This window comes from Dysidea avara, chromosome 13 (assembly GCF_963678975.1).
Source record: "Dysidea avara chromosome 13, odDysAvar1.4, whole genome shotgun sequence".
Lineage (NCBI taxonomy): Eukaryota > Metazoa > Porifera > Demospongiae > Dictyoceratida > Dysideidae > Dysidea > Dysidea avara.
This window is the reverse complement of record NC_089284.1, coordinates 6,632,117-6,648,535: the sequence shown is the minus strand read 5'-3', so window position 1 is coordinate 6,648,535 and position 16,419 is coordinate 6,632,117. Positions and strand designations below refer to the sequence as shown.

Here is a 16,419-nt window from a genome sequence, read left to right as displayed (position 1 = left end):
TTCAAGCATCATTCTAAATCAAGCATCATTCTAAATCCCACTCTTTGCAGCACCAATTGTTGAATACCATTTTCTGTTTACCATGTGTATATTGTATAGTCTTGGCTATATAAAATTAGAAATTCTTTTAATACTCTATTATCTCATGCTATCAAAATGAAGTCTACAGCAAGCAGTCGCACACTGACATGACACATTCTAGAATAGGTAGCTGATAAAACAGGGCTTACATACGCCGATACATTTCTACACTGAACCAACAACTTGGCAAGGGCATAAGTGATGCAACACTACAGCATACACTGATGCAGAGTTTTTAAACACACCTTTTCTGAGACCAATAGTATAGTTTGATTCATGATTTTACTTTATACACTATTGCTATTAACTCTTGCTGAAACTCATTACTGTGAAACTATTGCAATAACAAACATCACAATCAGATGACATCATTTTTGTGTTTGTATATAACACAATAAGAGGGGATATTGTTTCATGATATATAATACCCCACTACAAAGTATGCATGGGATATATCCCACAATTAATTTACAATGACTCATCATTTTCCAGGGGCCACATATTATTACAAAAGCCACATAATTTTATCACTCCTCACCCACATTCTCAAACCACATATTGTCCCTCCCACTGAAACTCTAGCAAGTTGACGTACAATTATGTGTTCAGAAGGCACCAGGTCTCTATTGGGATATAGTATTTATGCTGGTGAGAAGTCAAGTTTGTGCAGTAAACATTCCAAAAACCAGCTGTCGCGACTTTTCCAGGGCATGCAGTGCACGTCACCACTAGCTCTAAATTTTCTCCGATCACATTCTCACAGGTCCCTAGTAAGACAACATTTATGACCGTCATACATAAAGAGAAAAATCTCTTCCAAATTCATTCAGCACACTCAGTCCAGCTATTGTGTGACAGTTGAAATTGGTGCTTGTGCTAAAACATGCATGTTAAAAGTGGCAAGGGTAAGGTTAGATTCAATGTTGTCCAAAATTTTCAAAACACGAGGGCATACAGTCATTCTATTTATAGTTGAGGCTTGTGATATGGTTTAGAATTACTACAAAAAAAGCATATGGCTATAATCCATACACAAAATGATATACAGATATATTCCATCTTGGTCAGCCATATTGTTGCACAGATTTATACACATGTGCTTACGGGAAGAGTTGGGACTAGGTCCGTACACAACACCATGGCAGATGAAGATCACTATGAGGTTAGCATAACATATGTAAGACAGGCTAGCCTGTAAACCAGTTCAAAATATCGCTGTAGAATGCTTGATAGTCACACAACAATATGGCCAACTTATGGAATATTATATATTATCTATAAAAATAGTAGTTACTGTGGAGGTGGAATATCTCTATAGGTGATCAATCACAAATGCTACTTGTGGTCTCTAACAAGAAATTCAGATGCACAAGCTTATCTCTCATACCCAATGTGTGCAACCTTCCTTCCGCAGGCCTGACTGTTTTCTGATAAACCTCACTTTGCAGCCCCACAGCTTGTTTAGCGAATTAAATATTATGGTGGTGAGGTGTCCAACAGTTACCACATGCAAACGTCAGGGTCACCATGGTGGTCTATAAACAGAGTGACCTTATTAACACAGTAAAAATCCCGGAACCTACTTCTAGACAACCGAAATAAATATTAAGGCTTCATTTCCACCTATTTAGTCAGTGTAGAACTCCTTGCACAACGTTTGACAGTATCGAGATGAAAAGCTTTAGTAAGCAACAAAATCCAATGTTGAGGCGCGAGCAAGCGATCGCCTTCCTAGAATCACTCCTATTTGCAGCAGTAGCGGTCACGCTATCGATCGGTGGAGGACTATTACACAAAAACGACAGCGATTCAGAAGATTTAGAATCTTCGTGTATTGAAGTCATCGTCAGCGATTATCAAGAGACCTCGCAGCACGCATACAATCTCAACCACAAAATATCCACCACTAGCGAATTCGCTAGTGAAGTAAGACAAGTAGGAAGCCAGGGTGTGGTGTACGCAGATCTCAGAGGAGCTCTGTGTAACAATTTAGCAAGTTAGTTCACGATCCACTTGCAGCTTCAACTTACAATCGTTTTGCAGCCATATTTTGCAGGTTGCCTTACGGACCGACAGCGTTCACGTTGTACAGTAAATCCATGATAGGAAATCTGACTGTCACTGACGATAAGGACGTCATAATTTCTCAGGTACAGTAAAATATTTGTATGATTGCACCAAACTTAATTAAACAAAAATACAGAAATTCTACAAGTGTGGTAGCATATTTCAGTTACCAGAGGACGGGGGAAACATGCAAGTTTATGGTCCAAGTGGACAGTGCAACCTGGGGAACTTGTACCTCACTGTGGACAATGACACCAAACAACTCAAGGTTACTGAAAACAGCAAAGATGCCACAGAGTTTATATTACGAGAACCAACAACTTGTCCAGGATTGCAAATACAGTGTTGAACTCTCCTTCGTAAAATACATGCTCCAAACTAAGTTGTGTATAATTATTTTCATGCAAATTTACTACAAACAATGTGTTTTATGCAATAAAAACATGTATGTAAAAACCATGAAAACAATGATATTATTGGTGAGATCAGAAGTACCACCAGGAACTTGTTAAGTAAAAACCCAAGGGGTGAACATCCATTGACAACAAACAATCAGGAGCTTAACTATTTATAGGCTGTAGACTGTTCTATGGGCTAGCTGAGTGTGACCCATGAAGCAGGCTACAAGGTGTGTTTTGGCCTAAGCTCAAGGCGATCTTTCATAGTGTACATACTGTACAACTTACCCCTCCTGCCATGTACTGGCCCAACCAGCCTGGGAAAGTGATGGTTGTGATGATAAATGTTACCAACACCGGGTACACAAAGATGCTACACAAAACAGCACAATGTGCACGTGGCCACCAATGGTTAACTCTTATGTGCTAACTTGCGTTCAATCTTTTTAGTGTAGCGACGGTAGCGGCGACGCAACAGCACAAAGTTTCTGTGGAACCAGACGAAAAAGGAACCTGCAAATCCCGCAACAATTCTGCAAAACAAAGGAGGATTGTAATACCATCCATCAAGACAAAACTTCTTACCCTATTAGAGCAAACATTGGCAGCTCCTCCAAGTCAAATGGAATAGCAAAGTCAAAGTTTGTTCTAAACAGAGCAGTAATCGTTTCTGTGAAAAAGATGTACACACGTGTAGCTGTAAAACTGGATTTATTCAAACCTTCATCCTTCACCCATACTGCCATGAGACGAAATAAAAATGCACCACACACAGCACCAAAGAAACCTCGCCAGTAATTACGGACTGCAAAATACGTTGCTGTTACCTCAATGCTAAACAACACACCTAAAAATATTGCTAAGTAACCAGTGTACCACTTTGAAATTAATGCCCACCTCCAATAGGTGCAGCAAAGTTACATGACACACCCACGGCACAAGCAGCTGCCAGTAATTCATAATTGTGAGCTTCATTCTGCAAAGAATATCATCAAAATAATATTGGAGCATGACAAACACACCAACTCACAGCGTAGACTTTGTTGATGGTCGTTATGAAACGGCTCATTTGGTGTGCAATGATTGAAGACATGTGTACAAACGGACCCTTAAACAGTGATAGTTACAAACACTAGAAAGGAGCTAATTTGTCTTACTTCTTTACCGATCGGTAATCCACTACCAACCGATGTTATAAGGCCAAACTACAGAAATAGAAAATAGAAGGAATGTATACAATTATATTGAGTTTCATACGCTCTTTGAGATAAGTGTGCGGATTGATAAATAGCCAGTAAGATTGATGCCTCTTAGGACTGTTTTCATTTCAGGTATACCAGAACCTAAAAGTGAATGAAGACAACAGAGCTTGCACAGTGACCAAAACCACAATACACACATCCATGTGCACGCACAACAAGTATATTATACATACTGTGATATGTACAGCACACACAGCTGCACACACAGATTAAACTAACCAATAGCATTTGGAGAGACGATATGTACAAATCCAACGGAGAACAAGATGAACACAACAGAGAACAACACCCATAACACATATTTGGCAGCCGTATTTGGCGCAGAATGGTACAATTGAATGTGAGCTGTGGAGGGATATGAACAATGACACAAGCCGCAAATGATACACACAAACCTCTTAACTGCCTACCTGGTACTTGGCTAGTTCTGGTGTAAACCACATTATGTAAACTAAACATATTATAGGCCAGGCATGTCCAGGCCTGTTATACTGATACTCCACAAACATACAACATATATGTATACCATGTACATGTGTATACCACATATACACACAATATGGTTACCACTGCACATACATGTACACGTACACACACACACACACATACACGTGCATGAACACACGTACACACTCACATACACGTGCATGTACACATGTACACACACTCACACATGCACATCAGTGTACATTACATATGATATGTATCTTCAACATAATATAACAGTTTACACTATCACACAAACAATTCACTCACCCTCGCCAGCTTTCTCAATAAAATAATCTAGTACAAAACTGAGCGTTGCCATGGCGATACCAAGCAATAGCAGAAATGTCCAGTCCATGATCCGAGGCAAAAGGCCCTCCTTAATCTTGTGGTACAACCCTAATATGTACAAGAGATTGTAGTAAGCATTTCATGTGTGCACACCTCAAGTACACTGTAACATTTTTACTTCAACGCAGTAATTTAAATATTTCACTGTTTTTCAAAATTCTTATATCCATACCAAGTCACTCACTTAATACAATATCATACTATGAAGCAAATCAGCGCTGTTCAACTTGGATGCTGCCTACGACTCATTAACCATAGAATAATTATATTCAAGATTATATACATGTACGCTTTATTTATATTGGAAAATACTATATTGCTGATTCAGATTCTCTGTAAATCCGCCATCTATGTATAACTTCAATGAAGAAACTCCTCCCTGGACACCATTCAAGTAGTTACCTATGTGGATGCACGGTGAAGGTTTAAGTTCAAAGGCATGTAGGGGTCATATGGTTCAAAGGCATGTAGGGGTCATATGGTTCAAAGGCATGTAGGGGTCATATGGAAGACAAAATCCGAGGAGAATTCTACCCAAGGTAGTCCATACATATATATAGACCCGGCACATGTGCTATACAGTTTTTGGCATTACTCATGAAATTATGCTTGTTAAGTAATACGACTGCAAGCATTATTCGTGCCCACCATACTTTTCACACAATTTGGGTACCAGCACCCAGTCAAATAGTTTGTTTCAGTCGAGGAATGGCAATCTTGAGCAGTAAAGTGTAGCTATCACTCACGCTATCATATTACAGCCAGTAGTATCCGCTAGACATGCACCTGGCAAGCCATCAAGTGTATTGTGACACTGCTACCGGTCTGTTGTTACCATTCTACGTTGCATGAACTTGCAGCAGCAATTTGCAGGTAAAACAGGTAGCAAGCCATGTGTGATTAGACTATGTCAACCATGTGCACCTAATAACTGGAGTCTATGGTAATTATAAGTGATAAAGCTATTCTGGTTTGGAATGCACTTGTGTGTAGAGACACGTGTAGAGACACATGTGTTCTTCAGTACTTGCTTTGTTTATTGGCACTGTATACACAAATTGTAACGAAAGTAATTAAAGTACTGTGATGAGTTGTGCAAGTGGTGGCATGGCCTGTACACTGTAGTCCAGCAATGGAGCAGAGACTGAACCGTGGCGGTTAGTGAATCCTTCAGCAGGCTGTCAACTTGGAACAATAATTTCCATTGTTAGGATGCATGAGGCTAGGACAATTCAATGAAATAGCTAACATGTGCTGTTATAGCTCTACACCTGCTTTGCTTCGCAGTTAAAATCTCCAGTTTTATCTTCTCCAACATTCTCTGGGTACATATATAGTGATATCATAAAAGCTTTGCATTACAGCGAGAGGTGAGGCTAGGGTTGCAGCAATGTATTGATTACCATGACTGGCTGAATTACCTTGTAATGTTACTGTTGCATTTGCAAGTTACCTGGCTTGTGTACAAGTAATGACACAACTACACCACATACGCAGCTGTTGGCATGTCTAACAATACAAACACACAGGGGAGCCTGGTATCAATAGTTAAAATAGAGTTCATTTCTATAATGGACTGTTGATAAAATTTTGACGAAAGAAAACTTGATAAATCAGATACATTTGTCAAATTTTAATTCATCAAACATCAATAAGCACAGTGTGTAAATCTGTGATTTCTTGCTTTTTGTCAAATTCTAATTCGTCAAATTTTCCTTTCGTCAATACTTCCTGTTGTACGGTACCAGTATTCGTAAATCCCACTGCAGAAGTTATGAGAGTGCTGGGACAGGTACAGAATATATCTATCAATTCATGTACTACAATTACGGCATAGATTTATTGTACAATACATCAACTTTTTCCTGGAGATCACAAGATAGTTAACGACACAAGATCAATGTGGTAAGGTAAGCCATACATACATACATACTCCTTTCCAATTATATAACGTATAACGGGTTAATCTCGAAGGAGAAATTCTCGAAGAGCAGCTGCTAAAATAAATTTCAAAAGTATAATTTTTGAATGCTCTATCGTCATGCTTATAGTGCCACTAAAATTATTTTTGTAAGTACACATTAAATTAAGTGAAGACGGTGACCACGCATAGCAATACGACCAAAATTGAGACATCCATTGGGACTGTTCCACTATAGGAAAGGTGGTTTTGCCAATGGGAAACGAGTAATCTTCACTGTCGATTTGCTGTGGGCATGTCCATTGCAGCATGAACACAGCAAAGGTGTTAGCCTGCTAGGTACGGAAAGAGATATCATGTATTTGTTCTGTATTTCTTCTGCCCAGGATGATAAGGTCTGGAGTTCTGTTTAATAGTGGACAGAATTCGGCCGACCTGGCACAGGATAACTTTATATTCAAAGAGTTAAATTTTCGTAGAAGCTCTATTCTTCTTCATGTTGCCATCACATTACAGTTACTGAAGTGTCTACACACAGTTTACTTCTGATACAAAAGAATTTCTCTTAGCCACTCTAATACAACACACATATTAAATCAAGAGTCTTAAACTTGCAAAAAAAAATTTTTTTTAGATACAAGCATTCATACTTTGGTCCTTCCTATGGATGAAAAATAGTGATAGCAGTATTCCACTTATTTTATAGTATTGCACTTGAGGTATTACTGAAATGATGGCTAACAACAATATTGTGTAACAATATTCAAATAGTATAACGGCCACTGGGCTGTTAGTATGTGATTATAGGCTTCACTTGCAGGCATCTGCCATGTGAGGTTGCTATCTGTTTGTTGTCAATGCTGAACTGTCTTATCAGGATATTGAGTCAAGTACATGAGTTCTGTGCTCAAGTACACATTAGCACATGTTTGTAAGTACTTTCAATACTCCTGGGGCCTTTACCACATACACTTACCCTTGACTTGTTTATAGGAAACATAATGATGTAAAATAACTCTGTACAAGACTAAGTTATGACCGTTGTATTATCACTGTTCAATCAATTTTTCTGTTGTTACCACTTTGTAACGTTGTAACTTCTAAAGCTCTCTGTTTTTAGAGATGAAAGTTTGGTTGATCGTTCTTTAATTTGGCTATCTTGATTAAAAAATGTACAAATGCATGGGGTTCTTGCAGATCCAGTCACATTTATCTTGAACCATGAACATTTTATTGGGACTAAGCCACCTTGATAGTGGGCCAAGATCAGCAAGTTTTTGAGTCATACGGGAATTTCTTACTCACATGTTTATAGACTTCCGTATTATAATTTTGTACTGCATACACAAATACTTCACATTCAAAAAATACACTCAATATATCATCCACATCCATACAGCACACACATACACGTCACGACTGTCATTCAACCATGTAGTCCAATCACATCATCAAATAATGTCATTCACAGTCACTGCTAGTCTCTCTCTATTTAAATATTCAGGCCGTGTTGGTTATTTCATGGAACCAAACAAGTGAAACAACCCACAGTAGATTACGATAATTCTTTTCATAAGCAAAAAAATAAGCTATAATATCATCATAAACTCTGAGCTTGTACCCCCTAAAATAATGGACCTTATCTGCATTGACATCATAATCAACAAAATGGCCGTGTTAGTGTGGGAGCTTTGTCACGTTTTTGTTCATAATAACCAAAATGAATATTGTTTGAGGCTTTCACAACATGGGGTCATTGGATAATGAAGGCCATGTGGTGGTGTGAAAAAATCTCAGTAGACGAAACCAGACTAAAGTTTGATATGGGCACAAAACCGCACACGTTTGTCTTGTAAGTATGTATGCCTCACTTTGCCCCTTGCTGCTGTAATTATAATGAAACGCTATCCCTCTCAATATAACCATGTACAAAGTTCCCACACTATTGCCGCCATTTTATGCTGTGGCGTCAATGCAGATAAGGTCCATACTTTTCATCTACAATCCTTCTCTTGAAATGGCTTATGAGAAGTGGCTTATGAGCCTTATCACTAATTTACAGTGCCTTGAGTGTTGTGCATGCGTATGTATGTGTGGAACTCTGTCAATTCTATCTTCCGAGAGCAATCACACACACATACAGTGATACACAACCACAACAGTGACTTACGCTTCTTTACACTGGTCTTCTTTCTTCCCCCTTCACCAATCTGCACTCCCTCCGTCCTGTTTCTCGCAATCAAATTCTTACGTTGCTGCGTAGCTCTGAACTCTTTAGCAAACTGGGCGAGCTCCGAATAACGCCCATACATCTGTGCAAACACAACGACAACAAATCTTGTATTAACGCTAACACTGATTGTCTTTGATTAAAGTACGACAGCAGCAATTAATCACTCACCAAGGTTTGCTCAAAATCATAACCTCCTTCGTTTTTATTGTTCGCACTCATGGTGAAACTGACAGCGTTCAAACTGAACTAGACTAGAATTTTTTCTTGAACTCGTATTCTATTAAATTCGAACCGCCCACTCTGAGCCCTTGTGTTGTCTCTGGTCTGGAAAGATGTTTGGTGGCAGTAGAGGGCTAGGCTCGGGTATCTTAAGACCAATAGTGATAGTTGTGGTGCTATGTTTTCTTATGTTTCTACTATACGCGTACAACAGTACTAATACGGAGTTGAAACAACACAAAGAACGTGGTGAACGATTAGCGCGGCAACAAGAGACGTTGAAAACACAAATAAGAGGTACCACTTGTTGTAGTTGTGATGTATATTCTCTAAGTCCAAGTGTGCACTTAAATGCTATCTAGATTCTGTACAAGCTTGGTCTTGTGTGCTGGTGGTCATTTGTGTGAACATTGCAAAGGAATTAACAGTTATATATACCAATATAAAATGCATATATAGAATTCAAAGCAAGGGAGACCCAATGGTAGTAGTAGAATAGGCTTTAGACTCTTTTCTGGGAAGACTTTGCATGGTTACGAACTAGCAGAATAAGTCTCTGTGAGTTAAGTGGTTTCCCTGGTGTTACTCAAGTGCTTCCTTCCAGATCTACTAGATGCCAGAGGGAGGCTAGAAAAGGACCTGCAGAAGGCTCAAGCAGAGCAGACAAAGTGTATTAGAGGTGGGTATGGTTAGCAACAAGAGCTACCATGTAGTGTGCTCATTCTAGACATGGAGGAGCTAAAGAAAAATTATGTTTCACAAGTGGACAGCCTTAAAGAAACACTCAAGTTTAGAGTATCGTCACTGGAAAATGAGAACAGTGAATTACAGGTGATTAGCTACTACTTTTTGAGTTTAATGTTATTATCTTCAGTTGTTTTTTATTTGTATTCATAGTCGAGAGCTGATAGTTATGAGGAGAAGTATAATGAGCTCAACATTGCTAGAAAGAAAGATCAGGACTTGTTTGCTGTGGCACAACAGAAGTGCAGTGAATCAACCAAAAAACTTGAGGGACAAAATGCTGAACTTAGTGGTAAGTGTTGTGCTGCACTCTAGGTGTAATGATTGGCAATGATGTTTTTAGTACAAATGGCAGACATGCAGCGTAACCTCGATGCCTTCCGTCTCGACCGGCTAACGAATGAAGGCATTAGACAGAATTGTACCAACCAACTTGCCATGTGTAAAATGAAGTTTGGTCAACTGCAAGGAGAGTTCCAACAAATGTCAAACAAATTAAAGGTGCGTGTTGCAAGTTATAAATTTGTTGATTACATGCTGTGGAGCTCTGGTCTGAAATTGTTTTGGGAAACAAGCTCAAAAATTTCTACCAAAAAGTAGGCATTAAAGTGTGTCTCGTTTTAGCAAGTAGTTGTCTAATCTTGTTTCCTTACTTTTTACTGCTGAATCATTTCTCATTTCAGCTGTAACGTTTTTGAGCTTGTTTCCTTAATTTTTGTAGCGTGTATTATATCAACTCCTCCTTTTGAAATTTTTAATTTTTAAAATAGCTAGTTTGTTAACTTTTTGTCTAGATACTAGCTAGTTATATAATACTCTTTTTGTTTTCCACATAGTATAAATATCACTTGAAGCAGCTATCTTTTACCTTCATATGCAATAAACACCTCTATCGTTTTGTCTTTTAAAGTTATTACAGCATAGATAATATACCCCCCTGGATTGGAAACTAGTAAGCGCCACTGTTTACAGGCTGGTTTCGTACCCCCTTCAATAACAAGACAAGTTTCTCTGGGCAAACCAAGACTCACCACTGGTAAAGGGTTCTTTCTCAAGATGTTTTGGAAGCCAACAGTGAGTTTTGAGGCAAATTGGCTCTTTATTGTGAACGATAGAAGCGAAACTGAACGCATCAGATGGTTTGGACAAATTCAAGGAAAACACCAAAACCCTGTACGCTACGCCCTTCTCACTCAGACCATATCATGGAGCATTATTTGATGACTTCGTAGTATAAATTGTGTAGCGATACTGTTTAGAATCACAGAGAAAATGTTGATGTATTAAATTAATATCTGACAGCTTACTTGTCAGTGTGCTAAAATGTTATGACCCTGACACTCCCAGTGCCATTTTATCACTACATGAAGTGCAAGTTGTACACTCCACACATATGACTCATGGATGGTGTACTACTATTGACCAAGTGCCATTATTGTTTGCTCCTTGTGTTCACTTCCAACACTACAGTACGAACATGAAAATTCAATAGAGAGGATTTTGGTTTCCACACTGCACCAAGTATCCACTAATCCCTAAAGCCCTACCATGCCCCTTATCAACGTTAATCAGTGAGAGTTACCTTGAGTGATTTTTCAGTGAAGTGAAACATAATAGTATTCATTCATACTCTCTAGTCAACTTTTATGTGCAGTTATATCAACAAATATCAGTGAAACTGAATGTTTAGTTTTGCCTTCAACAACACAGTTCTGTTTTTCTCATTCAGAGGTAAAATGTATGGAGGTAGACCTGTTGGGGCCACAATGTATCGTCTTATTATTTCTATTGTGTCCTTATTATGTGGAGTTAGTTAAATTAGTTTCCATTGTGGTGTTAATACTATTTAGTATTTCCACTGTTAGTGTTAATACTATTTAGTAGTGCATGTCCCATCACAGTGTATAAAATAATACTGGTGACAATTTTTTAGTCAATCTGCAAAATTTCAAGTGACAAAACTTTTAGGATTTGAACATTTGCAAAATAAAAAAATTTCAACAATGTAAAATTCTATGTGTAGTGTAAAGCTACACAAGCATAATTTATAACCATGAACATGTGCATGTTTTAGATTATTACTCCTCTTGTCACTACAGGTAATGGGAGATTCGTTTGCTCAGAAGTCAACCACCAACCAAAACAGTCCAGTCCATGTTAGAGTAGGAGACCAACATGATGTCAATACTCGATCACAAAATGATGGGCGTGTTCATGAAATGCAGAAGGACCAGAAAACTAAAGGACATGATGATCATGGAAAACAAGATGTCTTGCAAGTACTCCGAGGCAAATTGGATCGTGGTGAGCATTTGCAAGACAGTGAACAACTGTTATTCCAGGCTCTAGCGAAGGAGTTAGCTAACAAAGCACAAACTGGTGCACAAGAGCAGCCACACCCATCAGAAGAACAACCACATCCATCAATAGAACAGCCACAACAGCAGTCACACCAGTTTCAAAAAGAACCACAGCAACAGCCACAGTGGTTTGAAAAAGCTAAAGCAGCAGATAACTCACTACTCAGTCAAGAAACACAGGACTTGATTAAAAGAATGGGTGGCAATATTCCTGCACCCCCATTTATGAATGATGATTTCAATCAGCAGGAGCAACAACATAACGGTGCAACTACTGCTCATAACGGTGCAACTACTGCTAAGCCACAAGATGCAGGTGATGATCAGAACACTTTTGAGCAGGATCAACGTGATGAAGAACGTCGGCTTTATGAGATGTTCCAAGGAGATACTCACCATGTAAAGGGTGACAGATACGAAGGTGATGGTAAACTATTTGACAAAGAAGATGTGGAATATGGTGACAAAAATGAAGATGATTATGATGAGAAGGATGGACAGGATGATGGTGGAAATGCTGACAAGAACAACTACAATGAAAAGGATGAGGATTACATGTATGGGGACCAAAAAAACCAAGTGAAACCGGCAGAACAAGGAGCTAATGCATTAATCTAACACAATGTAAAAATAATGTATACGAATTCATAATATTCTATAGGTATTTAAGTTTTAATTCATAACTAGTGTTTTCAGTAGACCAAAGTTAGGTTGACCCCATCCTGATGCTGGATCCCAACCTGTTGTAGCTTTGAAGCCACCACATAGTAGCGAAGTTCCCCTGTTATCACCTTTAGTGACATCAATGAAACCTTGACCCATCAATTTACCATACAGTAATGGATTCATGAAACCCAGTGTTGGTTTGTTGTTGTTCAGGCGGACATCATTAAGAAGAGATACAACTCCAGCAAAAGTTGGAGCAGAACAACTGGTACCATCTACTGAAGTCTCAATATCCTGATAGTAAATTGTAAAATCCACAGCAAACGCACTCACATCAGGATAAGCTCGTCCAGATTCATTGAAGTATATCTTAGGTGGAGCAGCTCCACTGGATAAATATTTCTGTACAGCTTCTTTTTGATAGTCCGGCATTGGTTGTTTATTGGAGAATCCACCCCCACCCATTATCCAGACTTTGTCAGTGCCTGATGTCCCTCCTACTGTAGTAAGATAGGGACTGCTAGCTGGCCAGTTGGGATAGAATTTTGGGGCTAACACTCCTCTTCTGCAATTTACTCCACTGTCTCCTGATGCAAACAACACAGTTCTCCCAGACACTCCAATTTTTTGCAGTTCAGTGTTCATACGGTCAATGTAGTTCTGAGGAATACTGTCCTCGTGGTCCCCATAACTGACAGAATGAATCCAAGGGGAGTCTGTAGTGTTCACCTGTAGTGTAATCCATGACAAGAAATCCTCCTGATCACCATTGGAATATGTAGAAGTTGAAATGAACCAGGTGTTCACATTACGACCTGAAATATAAGTAAACCAACATACCCTAAAAATGGATCCTTATACACCTCATTCAAGCTGCAGTAACACATCACAAATATATTACAAAACTCATTTTAAAATACTCTAATAGAGCAGTAAGTAGGATCACTATCACATTTATTAGAGACACATGACCACCCTGTTATCCATTCATCTATGCAAAAATGTATGTGTAGACAATACTAGGAGATCATTACTTTTTTCTTGCATTGAATACAATAAAAACAAGTTGATGTTGTGCTACTTCTAAAAACCAGGCTCCATGCAGCTAGCTAACTCATCTGGAATTAACCACAGACAGTATATGTTACTAATTAATCCAACTATGTATTACTACTAACTTTACAATAGGGTAGTTTTGGGTTGTGCAATATTATTAGCTAATTCTCGTATTTCGTAATTCATGAAATATTCGTAATTCGTTCAATTACGTTGCTATGCATTGCTAAGGAAGACAAACCGCTTTTACCAACATATTACGCACAAAACTATCTTCTAAACTGTTTTATAGTGTGGTTAACGTGTTAATTCTCTCGACAAAGCCTCAAAGCTGCTCTTCATTTTCGTTCGCGTACGTAAGGGATACGCCCCCTTTCAACTCGAAGCGATAGGCTATTCCTGGTAGTGTACGAGGCTTGCACCGTTGTTTTTCAGTTGCTAAATGCCTGAAAACCTCACGGGGAAGGTAGTCTGAGGAAAGTCACCACACCCGTATTTCAGTCCGCCGAAAAGAAACCACCTCAGAGCAAAGTTCACCTGTGCAGAAGTTTAATACAGACTTCATTTCACTTTTACTTCTTACGTAAAAGCTGCTTTTACCGTTATTAAACGATTTTGCTCACGTGGGTGCGTACGGACAAACATAGATAGGTATAGTAGGTTCACGTTGAGCTGAATCCTGAAAAACAGCTAAAAATTAAAAGTGGATTTTTTTCTCAACAGAGTTAACATTTCTACCAACCAGATGATTATTGGTAACAGCAAAGGTGTCAACAACAGACACGTACGGTTTGGCTCCATTAAAAGTTCGGGAGAGGGCTCTAATGGGCACTGTACTTATATGGCTTCTCTATAGGATTTGTATTGTGAAAATTTTGATTGGTCGTAAATATTATGTCAAACATTTGAACACCAAGATTTTGAAATATTTTAAGCGGATCAAGCAGTACTGCAAATGAGCCAAATTTCAAGATCATGTGTAATTGCATCCATGAGTTATTAAAAGTTTTTGAGGATTCAGCTCAATGCGAACATGTATAGATAGGTACACACACACACACTTTTACGAAAGCAATTTCAGTAAACCAGGCGCACGCCCACAGCCGGCCTTCGGCTGGCTGTGGGCGTGCGCCTGGTTTAACAAAACTCAATGATGACGTACCTGACATACGTATCTCACAAAAAATAAACTTTATGCTTGCATTAGGCCACTTATTGTTAAGTTTATGTTTCATATCAGGAAAGTTGGCCTAAACCCATGTGGGTGGGTGGCTCATTATTCGTTATGTTACAATCCTGACTTTTATTAGAGTTAACTGAATGCTCTATTAGAGTATTTGATCTGTTAATTACTACCCCACTATCTTAAGAGAAAGGGCAAAAGCTACCTCCCCCTGACGTGAGGTGGGTCTTCAGCCTATCTAGCCTACTTTACTCTGTGCCTAGTGACATAAACAAGTTACTGGATGATGGAATAATGATTAAAACTTGTGGGTACTGTATATTTCCAGGTACTTAACATCACATGAGTTAAATATTCTGGATATTCTGCTATGAAATCTTGCCATAAAATCTTAAAGATTTGAAATCTTTTTTTGAGTTGCGGAACCCCCAGGTTGTTGTTGTTCAGTGTAATACAGACATCGCTCACTCACCAGTGGCTGAAATATATTGTACATCAAGATTAGCTTCTAAGCCGGGATTATCTACTTCGTTCTTCCCAACAACCTTTTTAATAGCTTTAAGTGGTATCTTAAAGGCTTTCTGAAAGTCTTCCAAGTCAGCTGGGCTAAAATACTGCCGAAGGAAGCCTGCAATAGCTTGAGAGTTCTTAGCATTCTTTGATGTGTAGTCAGAGAGATTGTATTCAGAGTTGATGAAATTGGGGTTGACTCCTAATTGTGGATTAACTGACTTGCGAGTCTTAACCTTGTTGGGACGTGGGAATTCACTGATACCGGATACAAAGTCCACGTGATCCTTAATAGAAGCTGGTATGGTATATTCTGGTGATTTAACAATTGTTACTGTGCCATCAGTGAACTGGTAGAAATCTGCACTAAATAATTTTTCTGCTATACTCACTGGTATCTTCACTATGGCAAAGTCTTTACCAATTGTGTAGCGTAACGTGCTCAAATCAACGCCACTGCGCTTTAATGCATTCTCAACAGCTGTGACAGATTCCTCCTTTCCATGGACGTATTTCGCTATTTCATCAAAGTTCATGTAGTTCCCGTATTCCTTAGAGAAGGGATCAGACACCAACCATAACTTCTTCTCTAACCAATCCTTGTTGCTCTGACAAATTGCAAAGGTCACTTCTAGTTGATGATCAACTATTGGCTTCCCCAAACGTTTCCACTTCACTTGATCCAAAGATTCTTCAGTTACTGGTAAGCCATTGCTGATCAAGGCTGATGATGCTAAGACTAGGCACAAATAAATCAAGTGCATCACGTAGCTGCTTTCACTCTTGAGTCACGTGGCAATACTGATATTAAGCCACTCCTACGAGCAATTTAACACCTTTCAATGCTAGAGTCAAACATGACCACTCAACAAGAAAATAATA

The 16,419-nt window shown here is 38.8% G+C and overlaps 4 protein-coding genes across 4 annotated transcripts in view; 2 read left to right on the top strand and 2 right to left on the bottom strand.

The window, feature by feature from the left end:
* The window catches only part of LOC136243624 (chloride channel protein 2-like), a 17,927-nt gene extending 8,810 nt beyond the window's left edge, over positions 1 to 9,117 (bottom strand). The window contains exons 1-12 of the mRNA XM_066035168.1: positions 8,968 to 9,117; positions 8,737 to 8,878; positions 4,565 to 4,693; positions 4,028 to 4,153; positions 3,804 to 3,889; positions 3,704 to 3,751; positions 3,577 to 3,654; positions 3,444 to 3,522; positions 3,268 to 3,393; positions 3,132 to 3,216; positions 2,978 to 3,079; positions 2,835 to 2,919 (exon numbers count right to left, since the gene is read on the bottom strand). Coding sequence (XP_065891240.1) covers positions 2,835 to 2,919; positions 2,978 to 3,079; positions 3,132 to 3,216; positions 3,268 to 3,393; positions 3,444 to 3,522; positions 3,577 to 3,654; positions 3,704 to 3,751; positions 3,804 to 3,889; positions 4,028 to 4,153; positions 4,565 to 4,693; positions 8,737 to 8,878; positions 8,968 to 9,018 — 1,137 coding nt within the window. The 5' untranslated portion in view covers positions 9,019 to 9,117. The remainder of the gene's footprint in view (positions 1 to 2,834; positions 2,920 to 2,977; positions 3,080 to 3,131; positions 3,217 to 3,267; positions 3,394 to 3,443; positions 3,523 to 3,576; positions 3,655 to 3,703; positions 3,752 to 3,803; positions 3,890 to 4,027; positions 4,154 to 4,564; positions 4,694 to 8,736; positions 8,879 to 8,967) is intronic.
* Positions 1,677 to 2,664, top strand: LOC136243631 (uncharacterized). Its single transcript, XM_066035175.1, has 3 exons — positions 1,677 to 2,077; positions 2,125 to 2,231; positions 2,285 to 2,664. Exons 1-3 carry the CDS (start codon positions 1,753 to 1,755, stop codon positions 2,495 to 2,497), a joined length of 645 nt encoding a protein of 214 aa, XP_065891247.1. The 5' UTR covers positions 1,677 to 1,752; the 3' UTR covers positions 2,498 to 2,664.
* Positions 9,068 to 12,791, top strand: LOC136243627 (Golgi integral membrane protein 4-like). The gene is made up of 6 exons (XM_066035170.1): positions 9,068 to 9,315; positions 9,623 to 9,697; positions 9,746 to 9,849; positions 9,916 to 10,054; positions 10,106 to 10,263; positions 11,862 to 12,791. The coding sequence occupies exons 1-6, from the start codon at positions 9,132 to 9,134 to the stop codon at positions 12,738 to 12,740; spliced, it is 1,539 nt and encodes a 512-aa protein (XP_065891242.1). The 5' UTR covers positions 9,068 to 9,131; the 3' UTR covers positions 12,741 to 12,791.
* Positions 12,716 to 16,419, bottom strand: LOC136243625 (tripeptidyl-peptidase 1-like). Its single transcript, XM_066035169.1, has 2 exons — positions 15,500 to 16,419; positions 12,716 to 13,603 (listed from the first exon to the last, which is right to left on the bottom strand). Exons 1-2 carry the CDS (start codon positions 16,299 to 16,301, stop codon positions 12,795 to 12,797), a joined length of 1,611 nt encoding a protein of 536 aa, XP_065891241.1. The 5' UTR covers positions 16,302 to 16,419; the 3' UTR covers positions 12,716 to 12,794.